Source organism: Patella vulgata, chromosome 1 (assembly GCF_932274485.2).
Source record: "Patella vulgata chromosome 1, xgPatVulg1.2, whole genome shotgun sequence".
Classification (NCBI taxonomy): Eukaryota; Metazoa; Mollusca; class Gastropoda; family Patellidae; genus Patella; species Patella vulgata.
In genome coordinates this window covers 84,317,676-84,345,362 of record NC_065879.2, presented here as the reverse complement: position 1 = coordinate 84,345,362, position 27,687 = coordinate 84,317,676, and the positions used below count along the sequence as shown (strand labels likewise).

Sequence of the window (27,687 nt, the reverse complement as noted above, 5' to 3'; positions counted from 1 at the left end):
GTTGCAGAAACTTGAAAATGATTCTGGAATATCGAGCGTTTAATTGGCGTTATCCAAATTAAATTCCGATTTTCGCATTTTTAAGCATTTTGGCTATATCTTTAAAGACAATGAATAATGTTAAAAGCGGCCACATCTAAATGTTTTAGTACAGATACAAGTGAATTACTCAATCTAGAAGTGTTATGGACTGTTCCAGAAAGAATAGATATACTGTTTGTCTGTACAAAGTAACTTAATCGCTACGGCTAAACGATTAATAACGATATATATAAAATGTGTAACACCAGTTTAAAAATATAGAAAGTTTCAATATCCTGACAAAAAAGAGTATTGGTAGTTACACGTCAATTATTGGAAGGAGAAGTGGAATCGGGTGTTCTAAAAATGTGTTGTGTATATACCAAGGGATTTAATCGTTACGGTTATACGATCGATAACGATATGTATATAAAACAGTGAACTGGGTCAGCCGTTTTCTCACAGACGTAATTAATACTGAATGGGATGACCTAATAATATATTGTAACATATTAAACAAATAGCACCTGTGTCCACATGGATATCTGACACTATATTATTACTATATACCACACATATAACACATATTACCGTACAATATCTAAATTTCGTTCTACATAATGGTGAAGTAATTGGGAGAGGGGGTTGGGTTAGATGTGTTGAGATTTTACCAACTTGATCAACTTCCGGTCTACATTCTGAGACCCGACTGGATATCCGGGTCTAATCACGACAACCAGACAGTACATAAACCATCAGAGTAACTAAAAGACTTACACGGTAATTTATACTTTTTGCGAACTTGACTAGGTGCTACCAATCTGTTTCACAGAGGTACTGTGAAAGCTTTCTTTGAACTATGTAGAAGATGACTGACCTTTAAGTTCACGTGCATGATAAGTCTAAGTGTGACGTCATATCATACGGCCTCGAGAGCGCATGCGTTGTTTACAATGGATATAACACAAACTGAACCTGTCAGAATTGGTGCCTGTACTATACACATCCACATTGAGCATGGGCCGTGGGTCTAACGTTAACCCGAAGTAATGGCGGCGCCCTTCTACTTGCAGTGGCGGTCTGACAATCTAACACCGAGCTTTCGCACAACCCGAAGAGGGACTAATTGGTTAGGGATAGTGTTGGGATTAGGTCTAAGGCCGAACGATCTTAAATTCTATTGCTTTTTTCCGGTCCTTGTGCTGTAATCTGAAGATGACACACGACCGTCTTTTTAGAGATACGGAGATTGATGGTAACGGATAAATTCTCCGGTTCAATCTAGACTCACCAACAATACTAAACGTTATCGCACGTTGGTCTAATATGGGGTCATGCGCATATATAAATGTTATCATTGGACAACAGTTGCATCTGCTCTAGTTACGGGATATCATGAATACCATTAGCTTCTTTTTTGTTGGAAAAAAAACCCCACCAGAGCCTTAATTCTCCTGTTCAGTGAAAGATGATATTAAAATAACTTCTAATGAGATCAGTGCTATTTTAGTCTCTATCATCCTGGGTGACCGAGACTTAATGTTTTTTATGTTCCGCGAGATTTATCTTTTGATCAACTTGTTGGGGGTCCACCCAACAATTAGTAGATTCCAAGCATAGTCTATCCCCTTTATTAAGCTTATCTTCAACAAATCTTTTTGGTAATGCTCGAATGAACATAAATATCAGCTGATATTAGAACCCAGTTACATATTATTATCTATCTATAGGTTATTTTTCTATTTAAATAAATCATATATTCAAAATGGCGGCAGCTCTAGAGTTATGTCCCTTTTATATACATCAATTTTATGAAGTAGATCTATTATCAATAGGTTGTTTAAATTGTATGAAATATTCAAAATGGTGGAAACTCTAAAGTTTTTTCCCTTTTATATTAAAGCGGGTCTGGTTTTTTTAGCTTATTTTCTAAATTTAAATTTTATAAAATAAATTATAACCTATATAGTTCTGGGGTTTTTTTTTTGGGGGGGGGGGCGGTTCTTAAATTTAAATTGTATTATGTAACATACTCAAAATGACAGAAACTCACCATTTTTTTTATTAACATCAATTCTGCCCCTCTTTTTTTTATTTTGAGAATTTAATTTTTAATTTTTTAAAAATCTGCAGAAAAAAATACAAGGTTGAACTGGTATACATTAACGTCCTTAAAGAATGTCTCATCTTAAAGGGCGCGTCGCCCTTCCAAATAAAAATCTCTCGTCTTAAAGGGCGCGTTGCCCTTCCGAATAAGAGTAAGCCTATCATCTGTCCCACCATAAAACGTATGACGAGGGCAGAATATAAAAAAAAACATCAACATGTAAACAAATTAAACGCATGTTTGTTATTGTATCCTAGTTATATTCATATGTAAATAACCACTCGTATTCCTCAAGTAGTGCTTTAAGTTCCCTGTGCCTTATACAAAGCGCGGATCCACGAAGGGGTACCGACCGACAAGGGCATATCTTAGGAACCTTTGTAACTAAACCGTTGAAAACGCCACTTCCTTTCTCGTGGACAGTTATTTAGTAAACATTTTGTGTACAGCCAACTATATTTCTTAAAATATACTTGCAATGTATGAGAGGCGAAGGGAGTGTCCGACGCCTCAAGGGATCCGCCATTGTATATCATTGTCATACTATGGGTATTGTTCACTGAAATTTCAGTTCTTGTCGTCGTGTCTATATGTTGTGAATCCCCGACTGTTTACAGCGAATAATACACATTCCTGAGCAGTTGTGATTCGCCTTTCATACATTACTCCCTGTAGCGAGTAATTTATAATAATTTTCTATCATATGATGGTTTATATATAGATGAAGTGTCTGACGCTATGTCGCATCTATCCTACTAAAGCCCAGGACACACGACCCGATTCAAAGTCATTCAGAGACAAAAACTAAACCTTTGGATAAAAGTAAAAACCAAGATAACCATTCTGGACAGAAAACAAATTAGTTTCGAAAGGCTAAAATAGAAACTAAAGTAGAACCATTTTTGTTAAAAATTTGTTAGCTGTGTCTGATGTCTGATGCATTAAACTGCACTCGTGCGGGGTGGGCTTTACTCTAATAGAAGATGCTTGACTTGTTGCCTGTAGAGCACCGTTCGCTTGACAAATTCTCTGTTTGGGGATACAAAAGGTTTAGCTTAAACTCTAAACGCGAAGGATTCCCTGTGGAGGACAAAGAAACAGTTTATGATTAATGGGTTAGTCGTTTAAACATGAAAATCAAGAACGGAGAATACGAAATGGATCAGCTTTTTATGATTTGTGAATAACTACGCTGTTTAATGTTTATAGTGGTGAAGCCTATGATATGATTTTTTTTACGTTCTATATAGCACGACCTCAGATTGGTCAAAAGATTGATCTAAGGGTAAAAATGTTAACAGAGCTGGATTAACCATTAAGCAAAATAAGTACGTGCTTAGGGCATCATGGTAATGGGGGCAGGGGGCACCATAGAATTTCTTCTTTGTTAGATGACACATTCAAAATATATAATTTTAAAATTAATTAAGAACTTTAATATTTATTTATTTTTTTGTCTTTTCTTACTGTTACCTTCTTTGTTTCAATATACAATGACGTGTATAAAACCCCAGAAAAACCCTAACCACGTGATTGGCGGATTGTTTATGGCCATTATTATTTATAATATAGGAATATAACACAAACAGCCAAAACACAGTCTGAGAATGTTTTGTGAAACCGGGGCCAGGTCTTATACATTTTAGATCAATTGTATCATGACGTGCTAGACGCCACTTTGCATGGCCACTTTGTATGTCAACCCTTTTTTATGGTAATAATCTCGCCATTATTCGGGAATGTTGGGACTTTGTTTTTACAAACTGAAGGCAATCCGCTAAAATATAACATACAATATAAATCAAAAGACTGGAAAAAAAGACACAACAAAAGCCCCCCCCCCCCCAAAAAAAAAAAGATATAAAAGTGAATAAAGGTCATGAATTCTTGAAATTATTATATTCTTGAATTTTGATCTATTTTTGACAAAATTCAAGTAACATGCCCATTTGGCATCATTATGTGGTGGTATTGGGTAGTATGTGGTGCTATTGGGTGATATTGGGTAGTATTGGGTGGTATGTGGTGTTATTGGGTAGTATTGGGTAGTATTGAATAAATCGCCCCGCCCATACCCGATAGACATTTCAGGCTGATAAAGTATATCTATGTGTTTATAAAAGAACGATATGTGATCATTGTGCCTAACATTTTGCCCTTGGCTACAAATTATAATTGTAGTTTTATTTTAATTATTATGAAATGTGCACGTAGTCTCCAAGCTTATGAAGCAAAACGGCAACATTGGCGCCCTGTCGCCGCTCATAAGACAATCATAAAATGAAAGGCCATTGACATGGAGCCTGTGAAATATTTGTAAAGCAATAAAGATCAGTTGAATCAAGGACATCATCAATTATGCTTCCCTGCATTCTGATATAAAAATAACACGCCTTGATTTACATAAAATACCGTATTGAGCAAAATAGACGCTAAAATATATCATTGTTAGATTGGGTGGATCATACCGAAAGGAGAGGAATAGGATGAGAGACAGAGAGAGATGAGGATGGGGTTTAACGTCCCTGATCTGTCCAGATATATGTTTCAACGACTGAAATTCACTTCTATTGACTTGTCGAGCTCCTGACATGTAAAGATTTGCCAAGTTTAAGTATGGGACTCAAAAATTTAGGTCCACCCGTGTATATGGGTAAAAGAGAGATAGACGGATGGGTTTAACGTCCACTGGGCACAAACCGACATTGAATCAAGTAGCGTGGTTTCCATTCCCTGCTTAGATAGTGACAAGCAGTAGGATCGGCTGTCCAACCTCGTGGGGTTTCTCCAGGTCCTCCGGTTTCCTCTCGCTGCTAGAGACCCATATGTACAAGCGAATTATTGAAATAAAGTTAAAACATATGTTAGTACCGAAATGACCTAGTGTGTATCGAGTGGACGATAAATCCCATTTCTCTCTCCCTCTCTTGTACGTATATACATACCCTGGTGGATTTACAATCTTTGAGTCCCATACTAAACGATTGAACAAACCTTTACACGTCAGGAGCTTGACTACACAATAGAAGGGAGTTTCAGTCGTTCAAACATATATCAGGACAGATCAGGGGCACACTCTGAATTTAATTACGAGGGAATCGACTCACAAACGTAATAGTTTACAAGAAGAGATATTCCTCCTTCTTCGATGGTCACACCCTATCCCCAACCTTATTCTCTTAGCAGATCCTTGTGCATCAGCAATGAAGGGTGGTCGCTTCCAGTTGCGCTCAGTGATTGCCAAAGATTATCGAAAAGCGACTACCTCATCAGAAAATCCTAAGGTGTTTAATCGTATGGGTAAATATCGGTCGGACTCCAATGACAAATAATGGACGTACTCTTACAGATCTATTTTCTTTTTATGTTCATTAATCTTTCAATACTGTCGATGGTCGTGCCTGATATAATTCAACAATTATCCAAAAAGGGAAATATCACTGCCTCATTAAAACAACCCACTGACTGAGTTCTTTATGACGCTAATTCGCATAACTATGAAAATTTAATGATTGAAACATCGGAATTTCCTATACCTAGGGCTATTTCCTTACATAATACTAAATGGGGATCTACTTGAACACGTTTATGTAACGTTACAAATTTATTATCCTACATTACACATAAACTATTATGAGGACATGAAATCCTGCCTTTTTAAGCAAGTTAAGGAGATTCGGTGCTGCGGGGGTGAAATGTTTAAAAGTACTGAAATAACTGGGCAATTAAATGGGTTAGTTCGGGCACTTGATGAAGAATTGAATAGAATGGTTATTAATATACCATTATGAAATGAAATGTGGTTTATTCAAGTTATGGAGATTCTTTGCTGCGGAGGTGAAATGTTTAAAAGTTCTGAAATAACTTGGCACTTCCAAATATTGTTGAAGAATTGAATAGAATGGTAATATACCATTATAAACTGAAATGTGGTTTAAGCAGGTTATGGAGATTCGGTGCTGTGGGGCTAAATGTTAAAAAGTGTGAAATAGCTTTATTTAACGTCCGCTTCCACCGAGGTGATATCGCAAACAATAGAGACAAGTATATTTAGGTTACATAGAAGTTTTGAATTAAACGGGTAATTAAATGGGTGAATTTTATTCCAAATATTGATTGGATTTTTATAAGACTGATAATGTACCAATTTGAAGTCTATTGAACAAGTAACTGTCTTAAGTGTCTTCATGGCACAATGCATGGTAAATGCCAGTTTTGATTAGTCTGTTGCCCATTCAATGGGATTTTCAGGCGTGGTTTCGCCTTGTCAGTGGTGAAGGATGGAGGGCCTGGCAAGGAAAACTGTCTAGTCGTTCGATCCCTTGGCAGTTGGAACTCGACATAAGAGGAGGCCGTAGTGTCGCTCTCCGGCCTACTCTTATATCGATTTCCAACTGCCAGGGGTTCTGTACAAGGGACTTCGGTTTTTCGTCCCATCCGTACTGCACTACTGACAAGCTGAAAAGTCAGGGGAACTTTCTCGGCCAACTAGTTAGTGTACCAACCGCGGCTTCCATACCATTTTGAAGCCTTTTATGCAAGCTATTGTCTTTATTGCCCCAGTGTCCTATGTCCATGTTCATTATCCCGGTTGGTGCAGAAAAGTGGGATATTAAAGCCCATTCCTTTAATGTGTGGACTGTAAAGACAAATATAATCATATGGTCTGTTATTAAAATAGTTACGGTAACCCGTCTTTATCACTTCAGTGTAAACCATCAGAGCGAGAAACCCTTTTATTATTAGGGACAATAAACCCGCTTTATAGTAGCTTTATTGCATGTGTATGTACTATACTGTGCGTCCTGCATATTGGGGATAACTCAAACTCTATTATACGAGGTTATATTCATTTTAGCACGAGAACTTGCCATTAAAATATGCACCTTTTCACTCTCTAAAACGATCCTGTTGAATCACCATGATTATACCAGGAATGGGTTGGGTTCTTGGTGAACTTGGATAAACTCTTGTGCGATTTGGATATGTTGTATTCATGACTCAAGTGCTCTGATCGTTTGTGGATTAATTGCAGTGCTGTGTGTGTGTGTGTGTGTGTGTGTGTTCAGTCAATGATTTAATGTCACGAAACGACTTTGTTTTAAAGTATATCCAGAGAAGCCTATAACGCAACAGTCACTTAAAGCAAAGCGACGAACAAGGAGTTTCGTTTTATAACGCTATGTTTATCAGAATCGCCGAATTCTTCTGGAACCTTCTGGAACCTTTAGGAATCTCAAGAAATTATTTAAAAGTTTAAATGTTTTTTTCTAGTTGGAGAAGATATCGTTGGGGCTCTTAATACATATCGTGTTTTATTGAAAAGTTTAAATTAATTGCCTAGTTTGGATGAAATTTCACCATGTTCCCCAAAGCTCAATTATGGATTGCAGTAAACAGCTATTGGCAAAAGGGAGCGAAACTGATTTGGAGTGTCGACACACTCCTTGTTCGTTATTCAATTACTAGAAATATATTCGTAAGCGAGGGCGTGTAAGTTATTGGAGTCTTTTGAAGTTGGTTTGTAGCGAGCCCATTGTTATTATTTAGCCCACGTGCTTAATTATGTAAATGAATTTGTAAGAGTTGAGTGGGTGCATCGCATCCTATTACAAAGGAAATAATATAATTATTGATATGTTTATAAGATATGATGCTGTTGGCGCTTTGTGGAAGTGGAATATTTGTGGTTGCATTGGGAATACTTTTCTAATTTCAAATGTTTTGAGTTATTTTATTTTTGTGCGCGATTGTTACTCGAAAGTGGTAACTCTTGGAATGTAACATTGATTTTGAAGCGTGATATAAAATTTCGGCTTTTGCAAAGCGACATCAACTTCTTCTGGCTTGCTCGTTTGACTATAACTATTTATATAAGACAAAAGGAATTACAATATCGAAAAGGAGGATCTATTTTCATCTTTAATTCTCGGAGAATGAAAACTAACAGAGTAAAGGAAGCGGGACCAAATAAAGAAGGATAACGGAGACGTCATTTCCAGGATTACTAAGAACACTTACTGAATATTTGTATAAAAACCGGGGGTGTTCTAAACTCGTCCATACAGATCGTTAGAACTAACGCTGATAGCTTATCAGAGAAATGATCGGGAGTTTCAGTAGCAATTGTGGACTTAGGAAAAAAATAGAGTAAAACTCATAATTTCCAGGATTACTAAGAACACTTACTGTATAAAAACTGGGAGTGTACCCAAATCGTCCACCCAGATCGTGAATCATCGGGGAATGGTCAGAAGTTTCAGTATCAATTGTGGTGGACTTTAGAAAGAATGGGAGTTGAATCTGATTGTTGACGAGTCACCTTAAAGGAGATTCAAATGATTGTAAAATAGATATTGAGAACAGTCAGAAGTTTCAGTATCAGTTGTGGACTTAAGAAAGAATTGGAGTAGAATCTCACCATTGAGGAGGCGCCACGAAAGAGATTCCAATTATTGAGTGATTTAAAAGGAATATTGATACCGCAGTGAATTATATTTTGGATTTCGAAAACAACATTTTAAACTAAACGCAGATTAAAGAAATAAATATTCGAATTATTAAATACGTAATATAAAGCAATAAACCTAATTAGAATTCTCTCGTCATCGGGTGAATTGGGTTTCTCTGTGATAGGTAGGCGACGACGATATCGCCTGTGGTGTTTTTCTGTGTGACGTCTTGCGGTCTTTAGAAGGTATACGGTAGACCAGCGTGTCAAACTCTCATTTTCTTATTCACTCAGTCAAAAGGCCATGTCAGGGCCAGGGTTGCAAAGACGTTAACATGCTATTTCCTAGCGTCATAGCATGTCTACTTGTGAGTATTATAGTTGTATTACCGTTTGTATTTACAGAAAGGTGTGAAGTATCAACTACTATAGATATTTGCCAGTCATTTGGAATATTTAATAACACGTTTTACCCCAATCAGTGGAATTTTAACAGTGAACGCGATGCGATTGAAAAGGGATATAAACCATTTGGACTCAGACCGGTTTCTACTGGATGTTCCAATAGCACCTTGTTCTACTTGTGTTCTGTGCTTTTCCCGCCATGTGATGGACTGACTTTCAGAAAGCCGTGTACAGATGTATGTTCAGGTAAGTTTAACTTTTCTTTGTCTTATTCTATTTACCTGAAGTCAGGATCCCATAATTTCACAGTGAAATAATAACACCGGGTATTGATTGAAATGAGTAACAAATATGGATGATACTAAGTTAGATGTGTAGCTTCTTTAAGTCGAATCATTTCATAGGTACGAAAATCATTTAATGTATTTTATTGTGGTAATATTGTTCATATCCTTAAAACCAATGAATCAATTTTATTTACCTTAAAAGTCATATTATTTCATAGTTACGGAAGTCCACTAATTTCACTTGGTGTGGTAATCGTGTTGTATCCACAAGACCAATTATTTCACAGTTACAAAAATCCATTAATACCCTTATTGTGGTAATTTTGTTGATAGACTAAAGACCAATGAATTTATTTTAGTTACCTTAAGAGTCGGACCATTTCACAGTTACAAAACTCCAATAATGTAATATGTTTCAGAGTTACGAAAACCCCTTAATATCCCTTGTTGTGGTAATATTTTTGATAAGTATTTCAGAGTTACGAAAATCCATTAATGTTCCTTGTTGGTGGTAATATCATTGATATCATCATGAGCTATGAATCTATTTAGGTTGGAACTGGTTATATAAATGAATCAAATAAGGCTATCACGATATTTTTGTTTTCGTTGTATTTTATATGTATCATAGGTTTTAATTTGACACCATCCTTGTCATAATTCTATAAATCAATTTAGGTATTCTTCCATAAGTTTCTTGGTTTCGAATCCTCAGTTGTACGTGGCAAGGAGTAGGGTCGCCTGTCCAACCTCGTGGGTTTTCTCCGGGTCCTCCGGTTTCCTCCCACTGCTAAAGACCCCTACGCGCAAGCGAATTATTGAAATAAAATAATAAACCATATGTTAGTCACGAAATGACCTAGTTAGTGTCGAGTGGACGTTAAACCCCATTTCTCTCTCTCTCTCTCTCAATAAGTTTCCAAAAAGTAGAACACCCTTCCTGAATATAGATATTTTAAGAGCCCATTTTATTAATGGTTATGTAAAGTGGCTTTATTTTTTACCAAAAGAATGTGTGCGTTCTGTGGCGTGACTCTGCTTAAAGTGCATTCATCGGCCGTTCAATTCTATAAAGTAGCGTATTCAATCTTATAAGAATGAATTTCTAGGTTAAAAATTCACAGAAATTGAAAAGAAAAATCGTGATATATTAACACGTCTTTAAAAGTTTCCGGTTCGTAAATATGCTGTTTTATTTCGATCTCTTGTGTTTGAAAGTTCGAAAACAATTAGGCTTTGGTGTCGTAATTAAATTTTAATATTGTGTTCTTTTGAATTTGTGTATAAAGATGTTATTGAACATAAGTTTCGTGGAAATAACTAGTTCTGAGTTAGTGTGGTGAATAGAACACACTTGTCATGGAACACAATACCTAGTCGAATTGTGTTCTATTATTGTGTTTCTCGATTGCTGAATGCCACTTCACGATTACATATATGCTTTTGTGTTGAAACTTTCGAAAACAGATAGCTTAATTTTTAGTAAAGCTGCATTTTTTAGTAAAGCTGCATTATGTAAGACCTGAAATTTCCTATTGCAGTTCTATTCGTTGGCCTAAAATGTTTTATAAATTATAAATTAGACATTTATACACATGACAAGCCAATAGTCAACTCTCTAGTTCATCGGATGGTGGCGTGTTTTAGTGAATTGAAACATGATCGCCATTTAATAATTTAATTCAAAAATGGATAATCGAGACTTCGTTTATTATCGTAACAATGGTTATAGTGAAAATCAAGACTACGGTATTGTTGTCAAAACCTACAACATTCATAACTTAGCCCTTATCAAAGTAATTTGACTGAAATTTTCAATTCCCTTTTCATTACCTATTTCTTAACTATTATAGCGATAACTGCCAGTTCTATCTTATATAATGCATCTTATTATCGTTCTTTGAATTTGTCTATAAACACGTTATTGATTATACGTTTCATGATAACTGGCTCTGAATTCCGGTTCCTTTCGTAAATAGACCTCGATTACGAAATTCCACTTAAATATTACATATGTATATACGCTGTTTTATTTTGATCTGTTGTAGTTGTTTAAATATAGATATTACCTTCCTTTGTCTGTTTTAACGGCTCTGAACTGTGCTATATGTCGTATATGGGTGGGAAACATCCTAGTTCGTTCATAATAGAGTGAGATCACCTTTATTTTTGAGTCTTTATTTAGACATGCATTATGCAAGAGCTAAATCTTCCTATTTCTTTAGGAATCCCCGGTTGTACGTGACAAGGAGTAGGGTCGCCTGTCCAACCTCGTGGGTTTTCTCCGGGGCCTCCGGTTTCCTCCCACTGCTAAAGACCCCTACGCGCAAGCGAATTATGTAAATAAAGTTAAACCATATGTTAGTCCCGAAATGACCTAGTTTGTGTCGAGTGGACGTTAAACCCCATTTCTCTCTCTCTCTCTCCTATTTCTTTAGGTCTGAAATGTTATCTAAATTATGAATTAGACATTAATTAACTTATCCAGATTATAATCAACCCTCATTGCCATCTGATGGGTCCGATTATCAACAGATTTGAAATGAAATGAAATGAAATGGGGTTTAACGTCCTACTGTTTTGCTCCGAACTGGGCTAATGAAGACGGGCATACGCCATACAGTGGGCTATGAGGGAAATTTTGACCGGACAGCGGCACTACGGTCTACTCTTATTTCGAATTTCAACTGTCAAGGGATCTTTTACGTGGACGCCAAGTGTACACGGGACCTCGGTTTTTCGTCTCATCCGAATGACTAGACAGCTGTCCTTGTCAGGCCCTCCGTCCTGCATCACTGACAAGGGGGAACCACGCCGGAAAATCGGGATGAACTTTCTCGGCCAATGCAGGGATCGAACACCCGACCTCGAGGCTAGCGAGCAACAGATTTGAATCCGATATGTAGTTCAATGACGGTTGATATTAACCATAAAAATGTATAATCGACACCGATAACAATAAAAATGTATAATCGAGACCGATAACAATGACAATAGAGGCTACAGTGTTTTTGAAATAAGGATTTCTCGGCTCAGAGTGAATTAATTTGACTGAAAACGTCAGCATATTGCCTTTTCGTTATCTAGTTTTAACTATTACCGCGAAAACTATCATCTCTTTATCTAATCGTGCATAATGTCGCTTTAATTAATTGATGAATATGAATGTTCAGACATGACATCTTACCTTTAGCTTGTCGATTTTGTTAATTGAACTTTCTAAAAGTAGGCGGGCCAACATAGCTGACGATGTTTTGATATAAAATACTTATGTTTCGATTAATCTTTGTATAAAATTATCTCTGAATTATTAAGTTTTCGTGCACGGTGTATGCAAATATTTAAGTTTGAGAGTTTTCTTTTATATTAAAACGAAACTTCTTTGAAGTCCGCTTAGATTTCTTCACAAACGTTTTCCCCTCGTAAAGATACAATAAAAGTTAACAATAAGTTCTGGTTACTATATTCAAATTACACGGCACGTAGCCTGGCAAACTGGCATTATTACAATACCCTGGGTTTGGATTGTGACAAAAATAAACAAGCGTTTTTACCGTGATTTACCAAAGCGCTGAAAATGGAATTTTTCATTTTTATAACTAATTATAACTTTTAATTTTGTTTATCTCTTACGCTGTATTTTGTTTGTCTATTATGCTGTATTTTGTTTATCCCTTACGCTGTATTTTGTATGTCTCTTGCGCTGTATTTTGTTTATCCCTTACGCTGTATTTTGTATGTCTCTTGCGCTGTATTTTGTCTATCTCTTTCGCTGTAGTTTTCCATAGTTAGAACTACATGACGAGTTGATCTTGTATATTATTTAGAACTTTTGTTTCGTAATAATATGCTACTTTGCGAATTGATTGTGTAGGATTGATTTTGAGTTTTGTCTGGCCCTTGTCTATCTCTTTAGGCTATCTTTTGTATATCTTTTATTTTCTGTTTCGTGTACTTTTCGATATAATTTTCTAGTTTGCCTTTCAGAGCGAATTTGTATCAGACTTTGTATCATATAGATTGTATATACTAGTACATTGCAATAGTCTAGAATTGACGATGCGTTTCCATTTAACAATTACACCAATTATTTTGTTTTTGTGCAGTAGCTTTAGCGATGGAGAGCAAGGGGTATCAACGTTCCCATCTTTATACAAACACAAAAATGAAAACTTAATAACCCTTTTAGACTTAGAATTGCCATTGAACGTAACGTTATGTCAATATTCATACGCCTTTGTTTATTTCTATAGATGTAACTAAAGAATGTAAAGATATCTTATTTGACCAACCATGTGAAAGCTTTGCTGATGACAGTCCAAATTGTTTACGACCACCTGCCCAGAAAGGTACGTATGTATATATATATATACTCAGATTTAGCATGGAGTCTCCAGAGATTAATAACACATGTATATAGGTAATTACCGGCCATGAAGGTGGTCAACACACCTTAGTCATCAAAAATAATCTATGTTAGAAATCCGACCGAACAAAAACACAGTAATTTCTATTAGGATAAATACAGAATTGAAACTGGACAGCCACGAAAACAAAAACACATATGAAATAATCATAGTCATCGAAAAATATCTGTTTTCGGAATTCGACCCCAAAAATGCACACTTTTTTCTATTTGGATAAATATAGAATTGAAACTGAAAGGTTACGAAAACAAAACAACGTATGAAATAATCATAGTCATCGAAAAATAATCTGTGTTCGGAACCCGACCCCCAAAAAACACATTATTTTCTATTAGGATAAATATGGAATAGAAACAAGACAGCCGCGACAATCTTCACGGATAACAAAAAAAACATATGAAATAATCATATCATAAACCGCAAAATCATGAGTCTAGACTTATAAGATGTTAGCTCTATACTATGGAACCTTAAATGGGTTTAAAAGCACATATTAATGTAATTTTATTCCCCTTTTAAATAATTTATTGTAATTTCTAATCAATAAGGTTCGTTGGAATACGAGAACAGTCCAAATTAAAAGACGGACGTTAACGCCTGCTTAGTCCATGCAACACGGGTTGTTTGTTTTTTTGGGTTTTTTTACTAATATTTTGTTGTTTGTGAATCAGACATAATAATTACTTCCGCGTTGTCTCGTAGGATATGTTTCTCTTTGTTCACTACAAATGGCGCCCGAAACCATAAAATACACGACTCGTGTATTAGTTTAAAAATGTTCATTGTTTCTCAAATATTGGATATTAAGGATCCCATATTTTACGACAAGATAACAACATAAATATTGGTTTTATTTTCGAATATTGTGGAAAATATTAAGTTAGAGGTTTAACTCCTTTAAAGTCTAGATCTGTGTTCGAAATAGGACCGGAATAACACAATAGTTTTTATTAGGATGAATATAAAATAGAAACTAAACAGCCATATGAAATAAACGCAAATAGAAACTGAAGTAAACTGAGAAAATCGTCCACAAAAACAAAAAGAATGTGAATAATCATCAATAATTAACTGAAATAATGATCGATAATAACCATTATTAACTGCAAAAACCATAACAATTATAATTATCATCATGAATAACAAATAAAAACTTGAATAATTATCAAGAATAACAAATAGCAACTGAACAATTATCAATAATAACAAGTAGCAACTGAATAATCATCATTGATTAATTGGTATATAGTTATCAATAACAACAAATAGAAACTGTAATGGTCACCAATAATAACAAATAAAAACTTGAATAATTATCAATAATAACAAATAGAAACTGCCATAATCATCAGGATAGCAAATAAAAACTGCAATAACCATCAATGATAACAAATAGAAACTGCAATAAGCAAATGGAATTGTAAAATTATCAGATACAATTGTACTATTAAGTTATAACAACTAGATAGCTTAACGATAAAAATCAATTCAGTACAGAAATATACATCGTTATTAAAACCAGAAAGGGGTATTTTGAAATAAGAAAACAAATATCTTTGAAAATAACAAATGAAAATCAGCTTTAATTATAATCTAAAGTAATAATAACCGATGAAACTAAATAAATTAAACAATAAAACATCAATTCGGTATTAGAAAAATAAGATTGAAATAACAAAAATTTCCTTCGATAATAACAAATAAAAGTTATCTTCAATATTCATGGTCATTAAAACTAGAAAAGGGTAATTGAAAAAAAAAATGAAACTAGAATTGAAAAAAATAAACGTCTTCGATAATAATAGAAAAACGAAGATCAGATTCAACATTCGTCATTATTACAACTTGAAAGCGTTAGTTTGAAATAATCAAAAACACATTAAGTAATGTTTATTAAAGTTCAAACATATAGGTCAATAACTGTAACGGGAACTTAATAATTATATTGAACAAAATTAGTTAATTAAAACTACATTAAAAATATCTAATTAGATATCCATGAATTAATGTTTATACTAGTAACCATTTACAGGTCACTCAGTAAACACTTAAATATGCATACCCTAAATACACTCGAGTATAGTACGTACCCGTAGCATTACATACACCGAAAGGCATTGACATCAAAATAACACGTCACACAAAATACAACTTGATTGAAGTAAAAAGAAAATGCGACACATGTTTACACATCCATATATGAATTTACGCAGGTCTTACGTTCAGACTTTGTCAGTTGTGAATATTAAATTTGTAAGCTTGGCGATAAATATGGCTAGATCCGTGATATATATAAATCGGCTAATGTATGATTAAACATGGGTAACAAAATTAAAAATTTAACTTGATTTTCTTTTCTTGACATTTCTATTTTTATTTATTTCATTTTAGTATACCCATGTATTCACTCACGGTCTACTTTATTCTATTTTTAAAAATATGTCGTTGGATTGAATTTATTTTGCCATTTTTAAATTTAAACATTCGGCCGTTCTTTGGAATACAATTAATATTTATTATTGATGACGTTTCGACTAGGATTCTCGCTTCTTCATCAAGTAAGTTGTCTCTTGTCTTTATCATCATTGCTTATTCTTTTTTTCTTCTTCTTCTGCTTACTGAACTGGGTGAGTGAAATAGCTTTATTTTACGTCCGCTTCAACCGAAGTGATATCGCAGACCATAAATAGTTTAGTGCTTACTTTTTGAGGAACTAGCGAAGCCTCGCTCTGTAATAAACAATAATTGTATTCCAAAGAATTGTGACCCCTTTATTCCCCGATCCAGTACTAAATTGGAGTGAAGCCATTTATTAGTGAAACCTGTGAGTTTAAGTGACGTTACCCGGCAGCATGATGAGTTCATTCTTCTGTGTCCAGTTCATGGCTTTTCTTGAGATAATAAAAATCTTAAGCTTTAAAAATTACGTAATCTGAAAAGGGAAACCAAGTCTTCTTTCTCGTTTTAGAGCAAACTGGCCAGAATTGAAACACACACACACACAAATTTAGTGATTTCTTTTAATCTCTTTTATCTTCCCTGCAGTTTGTGGAATCGACGAGTTTTCATGTCATGGCAGTCATCAATGTATCCCCAATTCTAGTGTGTGCGATGGGTCTATGGATTGCGCCGATTGGTCGGACGAAAGAAATTGTGGTAAGTAGAATTTAGCAATTGACTTATAATATAATACTTGGTATGGATACAAATTAACATGTTTTTTAATTAACATATTAAACGACTCTCATAATTCTTAAATTCACTAATTATCACCAACCTTTTAGATCTTTTTATATATATACATGTATGTTTAGTTCAAAAAGGTGCCCCGTTAAGAGATTCGCAAGATCACCCAAAATATACCATTTATAGTTTTCTATATACATATAATTGAACCAAATTTTTTGTGGTAAATATAAAAGTAGTACCTAAACCTCATTTCATTACAACAAGGTGCCCCTTTAACAGATTTACAATATCGCCAAAACATATACAAAATTAGATATCTTCTTTGATTGCAATTTAGTAATTGAACAATCATATTAAGACAAGGTACAATTTTATGGATACACAATTACTAAGTTTAATACTAAGCGACTAAGATAATATGGTTTATATTATTATAATTGCATTAACGCCTAAATCTTTCCCTTTAAGAGATACCCTTTTAGAATTATTTTATATACATATAATTGAATTATAGTTATTAGTAGATGTATATCTTTGTTTTATCTACCTGGTATAGTTGTTTATATGTAATAGTAGCCTATAATCATAAATCAGGTGTTTATAAGCTATAAGGTGTTAGAAAACCATTCACCCTGCTAATTCATAGTTTATAGTGTTAGAGGAAGGTTCGTGAAAAGTTCACCTACAGAAGTCATTGTTGGGGCAATAGTGGGGACCATGGTAAATCTCTCCTTTCACCTATTAAATCAAATAGTCCTATTGCTCTACTGTTAGCATATAGACTCTAAATATGTAACGTGATAAGGTTTTTTAATCCCCATTTTCTCTGCTATTCTTATCAAAACTTTAATAAGAAATTGCTGTAGGTATATATTTTCTTGGTGTTGGGTCTGTAGGTCCTAGTGAGATACCTTAGGCCAAGAAAAGGATACCTGTGTTTACGGTTATAGGGTCCATAGTTCGGAAAAAGTTTTTTTTGTTTGATTTTTCGTAGGATTCCCTAGCATTTTTAGCTTAATTACTGGGTAAGGTTCTTGAAATAATACAGAAATGCCAGTGTTGGAAATTTTACAAGAAAACCACGCCAAGGCCAGTTATAGAATAAAAGTTAAGGGTTGGCGATTTCGGCTAAAAACACAAATAGGGTCGGTCGGGCAACAGTAAACACAAGTATGTTTTTTTTTTAAATAAGGGCCTTATTTTTATTAAATCAATTATTTAGACTGTCAGAGGAAACTGCAACATTGTTGTCGAGGTCTATGACCTGGAGAGACGGGGTGTTGATAAAAACCATAAATCTTAAAAACAGATATTGTTAGTTGGTTATTTTAGGGCAATGTTCGTTTAAATAGAAAAAAACAGAGAGAAGAATATAACGTGGTGGTGGTTTGAAATTATTGTTCAGAAATTGGTTAAATTTAGTAGAAGTTCAGTGTGCGTGGTGATGTTTTGAAATTATTGTTCAGAAATTGGTTAAATTTAGTAGAAGTTTAGTGTGCGTGTGGTTTCCCCTTGTACAGGACGGAGCGCCTGGCAAAGACAGCAGTCTAGTCGTTCAGATGGGACGATAAACCGAATCCCGTGTACACTTGGCGTCCACGTAAAAGATCCCTTGACAGTTGAAATTCGAAATAAGAGTAGACCGTAGTAGCATCGCTGTCCGGGCAAAATTTCCCCCATAGCACACTGTGTGGCGTATGCCCGTCTTCATTAGCCCAGTAGGGGCAGAAGAGTAGGGCGTTAAACCGCATTTCATTTCGTTTGCGTGCTGCACCTTTAAACTGTGTTCATTTTCTGTATCAAAATTTAGGTTCGGCAATTTGTCGGGTCGGATAGTTAAATAAGTTTTTGAGGAGTCATTATATTAGAAAAAATTCAAATATTAGTAGTTAATATGAAATTATTTATATATAATCAGTCTTGAAATCAATGAGATTAGATGGGTGTGTCCAATCAAAAGTTGGGAAGAGGAGGGGGACGGGGGGTCGCATGGTTATTTTCACCATAGGACAAAAACATTTAGAATGATCGTAAAAGAACGTAGGCCAATATGTTTGCCGCTTCACAAATCAAGGAAATGGAAATTTTATGGTTTCTATAAATTTAATATTACCTTAAATTCTGAAAGAAGTGTGATTGAATAGGTGTGTCTAGCCCAATATTCCAATCAAAATTTCATTTATTTTTTTATTATTTTGTATTTCATGATTATTTTCATCATGGGACTATCAAAGGGTGCAACGATCGTACAATAACGTAGATTTTTGATGAGTCATACATTACGTAAAATGGAGATATCTGCGGTTGCTATGAAATTTCTGTAATTCTGATAGAATTTTGATTGGAGGGGTGTGTCTGGCTCTAGTGTTGAGTCAATTTCAATTTTTTTATTCCCTAGTAATTTTCATCATAGGACCAAACAAAGGTGAAAAGATTGTACAACAGCGTATATTTTTTACGAGTCATGCATTGTAAAATGGAAATCTAAAATTCTGAAAGAATTTTGATTGCAGAGGTGTGTCTATCTCTAGTGTTCAATCAAAATTCCTTTGTTTTTTTTTATCTCCTAGCCAAAAAAGGATGAAACGACTGTAAACTTTGTGCGGTTGCTATAAAATTAAAAAAACACATTCAGTAGTGAAATAATTTTGATTCGATAGGTGGGTCTAGCTCTGTATCCAATGGAAATATCGCAAATAGTGGCGAGATTGTAAAAGAAAAAAAAGGAGGGTATTAAAATAGCTCAATGACAATAGAGTTTATAGCAGTACTCTACTTTTCATTACTAGAGATAAATGCTATTTTGAAATTGTGAAGTGATTCAAGGGTGTATTGAATACTTTGACAATTCCGCTTGATTACCCCTATAAGTGCTATGAAAATACTTTTTGATAAAGCAAACTCTTTTCTATTAGAATTCCACAAATAGTAATAGACGCATTTAACGTGACAAGTCTATAATTGAATACCACACTAACCTCAAACTTAACAACCTTTTACGTAAAATATTTGCAACAATGTATAACATATTAGGATATGTTGCAATGGGTATAGACAAAATTAATAATTTAAAATAATTTGTGATTTAACGTGACAAGTCTATTAGTGAATACCATATCAACCTCAAACTTAGCAACCTTTTACGTAAAGTATTCGCAACAATGTATAACATATTAGGATATGTTGCAATGGGTATAGACAAAATTAATTTAAAATAATTTGTGATTTAACGTGACAAGTCTATTAGTGAATACCATATCAACCTCAAACTTAACAACCTTTTACTAAAATATTGGCAACAATATATATCATATTAGGATATATAGGCTTATAAAATTCAAAACCACTGAGAAATAAATTAATTCATTTTTCATTTTCTATGTGATTAGTGTGCACAATATCTTTTTTATGGCGTGATCGGTGAACAACACGTCGTGTTGTGGTGTGATAAGTGAAGAACACGTCGTGTCGTGGTATAATTAGTGTGCAACAGGTCGTGTTGTGGTATGATAAGTGTGCAACATGAACATGTCTTGTCGTGGTGTGGTTAGAGTGCAACACATCTAGTTAAGGAGTAATTAGAAAGTGGGAATAGAGGGGCAACACTCCCCTGTAAGAGTTGCAGTGTCGTTACTTCTGTGCGGCTGCTGTATCAAACGATGATGTCTTGCAGGGATTTTAAATATCTATCAAGTAATTAAAAACATATCAGATTAGTGTTAATTAACATATCGTTTAATTAGTGTGCGATATCAATCGATAATTCAATGGTCTAATACCGTAATTTATTTTTGGTTCATATTTTGATAGTATTAAATATATCTAAATTGGTCGTATTTTTAAATCGATCATTCACTGATCTATTTTCTCTACATTCCCAAATAATTAAGACCCCACCCTTTATTGATGCGACATTTCTATAAACATATTTTCCTGCGTATCAATCTATTTTCAAATCTTTTACGTGGTTAGTGTGACTAATTTAGCATGGAAAGTTTTATTATTTTTCACCAGCGCTCGTTTGGTTTTAAGGGAGGGTTCTGTGAAATTAGACATTTATACTATTACCGAAACTTCTTGTATTTTGATCGAAAATGTTTTCATCTATTTTGAAGCCTTTTTTTAAATTTAATTTCAGAATTTTATCTTTTATGATTAAATTGTTCACATTGTATTATTAATGTTTCGTTTTGTTTTATTCCTCGCTTCAAACATTAATAGACGAAATTCGATTCAGTATTTATTAATACAATAGACTTTTATCCTTATCTGTTGATCGGATGTTTTTCTGGCAAGTATATGACAATAATAGTATATAATGAATCAGACTGGTCCCCTCCACCTCTATTTCATTGACTGTCATGTTATTGGTATGTTGAAATTACTATTAATTGATAATTAATTGGAACAATTACAATAAATATTACGATTGATCAATAATAGTGATGGTCAGTTAGTACAGCCATCTTTATGAGTTTATTCCCTTTAAGCACATAATTATCCACCCGTATGCTATGTTCATACTATCACGATTCACGCTACGACTCAAATCGTGGGTGGGGTGGGTGGGGGTAGGTCGAATGGTTAGCACGTGCGCGCTGTATCATAAGGCCTGTCATTGAGTCAACTGGCGTGGTTTCGAATCACCGGTTGTACGTGACAAGGAGTAGTGCCGCCTATCCAACCTCGTGGGTTTTCTCCGGGTCCTCCGGTTTCCTCTCACTGCTAAAGACCCCTACGCGCAAGTGAATTATTGAAATAAAATTAAACCATATGTTAGTCCGAAATGACCTAGTTTGTGTCGAGTGGACGTTAAACCCCATTTCTCTCTCTTTCTTTCACAAATCGTGGTTTTAATCCTATCCACCCTTATGATTTTACCCCCCCCCCCCCGTCAGACCGGGGTGGCGTCCTTACTGCGCTGCTAGGGAGACAGAAAATGGTCTCAGATCGCCGAGTCACGGCGTTTGTTTTGGGCATCTGACCTGGAAAGTTGTAAGAACGCGACATTTTTTCAAGTTTGTAATGTTTTTGGGACATTTTCTCGCGTTGTGATCACGTTTGCAGGCGACCATGTGCATTTCTGTTCGCTGGTACGGTCGCAGCAGCGCAGTAAGGACGCCACCCTGGTCTGACAGGGGCATTACAGCACATATTCACCCTTATATTTACTATTGCGCATTAATGATTCTCGAATACACCGGACATAGTTCTTCAGGATTCAAGTAATGTTTATTACTGGTCGATGTTTTGAGTAGGCTGCTCTAGGGAGGACCAATCATTTGTCATTTCGTGCTTATTCCGGGAATAAATTCATTTTTATTGATATAATTTATGTGTATATGATATGAGAGAGATATTTTCTAGGTCATTTCGGGACTAACATTTGGATCTAATTTATTTGAATAATTCGCTCGCGCGTAGAGGTCTTTAGCAGTGGGGAGAAACCGGAGGACACGGAGAAAACCCACGAGATTGGACAGGCGACCCTACTCCTTGTCACGTACGAATGGGGTATGATGGGGGGACGGGGGGCACCTGCTTTGTTAGATGACAAATGTAATTTAAAAATTAATTAAGAACTTCTTATGAACTTACCATTGCTTTTCTCCTTCCTTACCGTTGCTTGCTTTGTCTCAATTAATTATGAAGTGTATAAAACCTCATTTTTAAATGAGGTATGGTGTAATATGTATATTTGGAATTACATATAGACCTATATGGGGTCAACAAAATCTGTTATAATCAGGTCGACATGTAATTAGAAGGGGTATCTCTGGTTGGTCAGCATTAGCTAAGTATCGTTGTGTACATGTATATATTGTCTTGTTATATTTTCATATTTTATCATTGCTTGATAATGACTATAGAAGCCTAGTTGAAACGTCGCTCAGTTATAAGCATGATTGTGACCTGTATATCCGAAATTATAGTTTTAAATTTTTCATCACAGTAATATTGCCATTTTATTAAAACCTGTACACTCACTAGTCAAGGGGGCCACGGTGGGTAAGACGCTGGCTCACTAGCCTGGAGGTCGGGTGTTCGATCCCTGCATAGGCCGGGGAAGCGTATCGAGATTTTCCGGCGTGGTTCCCACTTGTCAGTGATGCAGGAAGGAGGGCCTGACAAGGACAGCTGTCTAGTCGTTCGGATGGTACGAAAAACCGAGGACCCGTGTACACATTGGCGTGCACGTAAAAGATCCCTTGACAGTTGGAATTCAATATAAGAGTAGTCCGTAGTGCCGCTGTCCGGGCAAAAATTCCCTCATAGCACACTTTATGGCGTATGCCCGTCTTCATTACCCCAGTTCGGAGAGTAGGACGTTAAACACCATTTCATCTCATTTCACTCACTAGTCAACAAGTCCACCGACTTGATGATTATATTAAAGGGGGTCGATGTTACTATTATGACAAAGACATGCCGCGGTTCACCTTAGTCTATGTTAACAAATATATGTACGATATGATACTACTCTTATAATAGCCTCGGGGCTGTAAAATATTTTCATAAACTACTTATTGAAAACCGACCGCACGCATCACAATTTCTCTGAGATCGCATGTATATCATTTTAGAGTTCATTACCCACCATTGTCCAGAGATCTGAGGAATGATAGGGATCGGAATTTGGGGCGTTTTCCGAACAAAATGTTAAAATAACGAGGGAAGGTGAGATTGTTCTGATACGACTTTGATCATCTTCAGACTAGGGATAAATATAGATATTGATATATCAAGATATCGTTGGTTGTCGTAATGGCGACAGATTTCAGATGACTTCAAAGTCGTGTTTTATGTGTGAAAGATTGACAGTCATAAAATATGGGAGATGCTAATCGTCGGCCGGTTGGGGAGGTTCGAGGATTTCTGGAGTCCACAATGGCTGCTTTATATAAATATATAAATTAGTACTTAGGAGAATACTAACCCCGAAATGATCTCTCACTCTCCGAAATGAGCTTATTGTGTCGAGTGGACGTTAAGTCCACAATGGCCGCGTTATATAAATTCGTATATTGGGGAATACTCTCACTCTCTCACTCTCTCTCTCTCTCTCTCTCTCTCTTTCTCGATGGGATAAATTAAGTAAATTAAGCACACTGTTTATGTTTAGAAAGTATAGTAGTAGTTAGACTGTATACTATTACTACTAGAGGTGATTACATTGATATATGATACGTTCTTCGGGGAAGATGTTAATCCTATTTTACCATCATTAAAATGAAACGTGATCTACTGTCATCTATAGTCCTGTCTCGTGTGGCGATCAACAGTCGGTTATTGGATGTTTTAAGCTTGTTATATAAAACTACAATAGCCGACAATAATTAAAGGTCAGTTAACACTGTGCGACTTTTTATCGGGAATGAGATAAGGTTTCACTAACGGCTTGTTTTTCTGCATCGGCCGGGTTCATGATGGCGGGAATACACCATGTTATGTGCTAAGGTAGATATTGTGCCCAGAATTCTGTCATGGGCGCCTGTATGTGCACGCAAATGTGCCACCCGAAAGTCTAGGCGATGTTCATTAAGCACCACTGACAAGAGAAAGTAGGATGGAAACCCCCGGGGAACTGTCTCGGACAACACCGGGATCGAACCAGGGACCTACTGGTTTGTGAGCTCCACTGCCATACTCACATCGCCACCGTGGCTCTCCACTTTGTGTCGGATATATATACTGTTTGATGAAAATAGATAACAATTCTGCACAAAAGTCTGATGCCGCGACAAATAAAAGCGTTTAGTGTCATCTGGTCTTAAACGTTGCATTCAGATACCCTCGTCACCTTTATTCTTGTCATATTTAGTTAAATGAATACCTTGTATTACCTTACAAGATAACATTGTCATAAATCATCTTAGACTAGACACATATTTATATATATAAAATGGTTTCAAATTAAACAAAAATAACTGTCATTTATAGGGACATTTATATTTTAAATGGGGTGGGGTCCTGCAGGTCGCTCGATCAGGGTACTGGACTATTCACTAGAATCTCCTGGCCCCGCGTTTACAAAACATTCTCAGACTTAGTTCAGAATTTACTCCACTTTCAATCACTGTTTATAAGAAATATCTTTGATCCAGAAACACAAACCTTTGCACATAGTTTCTCGTTGATGTGTTTAATGCATTAAAACAACAACAATTTTATAAAGGGCTTTATTTGAGTTAAAATAGGGCGAATAATTTTGAGTAAATTCTTAACTTAAATCTGAGAATGCTTTGTGAACTCGGGGCCATGATTCCATTCAAATCTGGTTTTAAAGGTTATAGTTCTAGTTGGGCGACTAGTATGTCCTGGCCCAGAGTTCACAAAGCATTCTCAGATTTAGGTTAAGAATTTACTCAAAATTGTTCGCCTTATGTTAACTAAAATATAGCCCTTTATAAAACTTTTGTTGTTTTAATGTACGAAAATCAGTTCAGGGCTAAAACGAGAAAATTCTAAACTGATTCAGAAAGGAAACCAACTATATAAGGCAAGACGCACTTTATGCATCGTTGTCTCGAACATGCAAGACATTCCGTGGCATATTTTATTTTTCCTCTGACGATGTTTCATATGTCACTATTTGAAAACACATGATGTGTCGCTTTGCAAAGCTACTTTTTCAAATTTAAGTACATTTTTTTCTCAAAATCGTGGTTTCATTTTCATTTTATAAAAATACAATAATATTTTTGGTGTAAATGTACCGAATGATCCCATATTTACACCAAAATGACCGCCTCTACTATGACGTAGCCTATGTTTGATCAAATCTGACGATTTAGAAAACAAGTTAAGCCAAAATTTTACAGCAACCAACAAGAAATTTAAATGCAATGTTGATGTTTTTGTCGTGTAAGTATTACACTAGGCGACGAATCTTTCATAAAAATGTCAGTTTGTTGAAGGGAAAAAAATATTTATGAATAAATCAAATTATCGTTAGCGTAAATGTCATCGTGTAAAGCAACAAATTTCGACATCACAGACGACGAATCAATCATAAAAATGTCAGGTTGTTGAAGAGAATAAAAAAGGTTTTATGAATAAATTATAAACGATCATTAGTACAACTGTCATCTGGTAAAGCAACAAAATACGACATCAGTCAAAATGTTTCAAAATTTCAGGTGTAGCTTTGTTGACAGCATTATAAGGAGTGCTTATAACAGAGATCAACGCGTACTTCTCGAACACATTAATATCATTTAAGACCATTGACTGTAATCCATAAATAATTTCGGAAAATAGGTCCCAATATTCCCCCATTTATATTGAAATCAAATCTTGGGAACAAATCAGACTAAAACCAAATATTCAAAAACTCATGAGACCTAAAGTTTTTAAACTTGGTAATACGATATATTTATAACAAAACACAACACAAGGTATATATGGATATAACTACTTCTCTTTTATTTAATAACGACGTTTCAAAATGTGTTACGAAACGTTGTTATTAGAAAATATAGAGAAGTAGTTATATATCCATATTAACCTTGTGTTGTGTTTTGTTATGAATAGTTAACCGTGCTTCTAGGTGTCATTTAAAGAAAATACGATATATGTCTGGAAATTGCGCTGGTCTACGTTTTCAAAACTTATTAGGTACTAGTTTTAGAAGAAGATTTATAGTCAACATCGTGTTCACGAATGTATGTAGTAAAACGTAAAGGTCCCAAGATGGAACCCTGTGGCACACAGAACTTTGAAACAGCGTGTTTGATACAGTGTATTCATCTTCTCGTTTGTTTCGAACTATTTATAAGCTCCGATCTGTTTATACAAAAGTTTGTAGTTGCCTATTAAATAAATTTGATATTTGGAGCAAGTCGAATTTGTGCTCGTGTATATTTCTATCCATTGCATTCAATAAATCACATTGAATACGTAATTAGGCGGATTCAATCATCTGCTGTTTCTATATTGAGGCTGGAATTGTTCTATAAGAATTTAATTATAAAAATGCTTCTTAAATGCGAATGAAAAACTACCTGTGTCCGATATAGCACCGAAAATAAAACTAGTTTCCTACTCAGCATTTTAGCCGGTTTTACAAGTTGATCCATATCAATGTTAAACGCTGAATATTTCATCTTTGATAATTGTTGAAAAGGGAACAATTTACTTTATCAGATGCAGTTCTTTTCTTGTTTGGGAATGTTGTAACACCTCAAATGACATCTATGTACAAATTGCTTCAAATTTTTACAAATTGTTTGAGATGACTTTTATGATTATATATTTATGGGATACTTAATCTTCAGAATCTCTGTAATAACCAATTTTAATTATACCCACAAATGTATATGTGCACTGAAAATATATTTGATAAATATCTCACATCTTATTTTGCACATTTAATTTGTCGTAAACAGACTTTTCATTGGTTTTTTTGTTAAAATCATTCATTATAAAGAAATTCAGCCATTTTCTATTATAATTGATAAATATCTCACGTTATTTTAAACATTTAATTTGTCGTAAAAAGACTTTTCATTGTTATTATTTTTTTAAAATCAGTCATTATAAAGAAAGCCAGATGTTTGATCAGCCATAAATATCTCAGATGTTTTTTTTAAACATTTAATTTTTTGTAAAAAGACATTTGATTATAATGTTTTTAACTCATCCATTATTAAGAAAGGCAGATACTTGATCAATTACATCAACCATTTTCTATTTTAAAAGATTATAAAACTGTCTCTATTTAAAACCATAGTCAGCTTTAATGTTATCTGATTTAATGTGGTTTATGCGTCGCTCTAAACGAGTTTATTAAAGAACATT

The 27,687-nt window shown here is 34.9% G+C and overlaps 1 protein-coding gene across 3 annotated transcripts in view; it reads left to right on the top strand.

The window, feature by feature from the left end:
* The window catches only part of LOC126821774 (MAM and LDL-receptor class A domain-containing protein 2), a 104,285-nt gene that overhangs the window by 49,629 nt on the left and 26,969 nt on the right, over positions 1-27,687 (top strand). For 2 of the 3 annotated variants that reach the window (XM_050550279.2, XM_050550286.2), the window contains exons 12-14: positions 8,985-9,230; positions 13,525-13,620; positions 16,744-16,854. In XM_050550279.2, coding sequence (XP_050406236.1) covers positions 8,985-9,230; positions 13,525-13,620; positions 16,744-16,854 — 453 coding nt within the window. Of the gene's footprint in view, positions 1-8,743; positions 9,231-13,524; positions 13,621-16,743; positions 16,855-27,687 lie in introns of those variants that run through there. The other variant, XM_050550292.2, reaches the window with a different exon arrangement.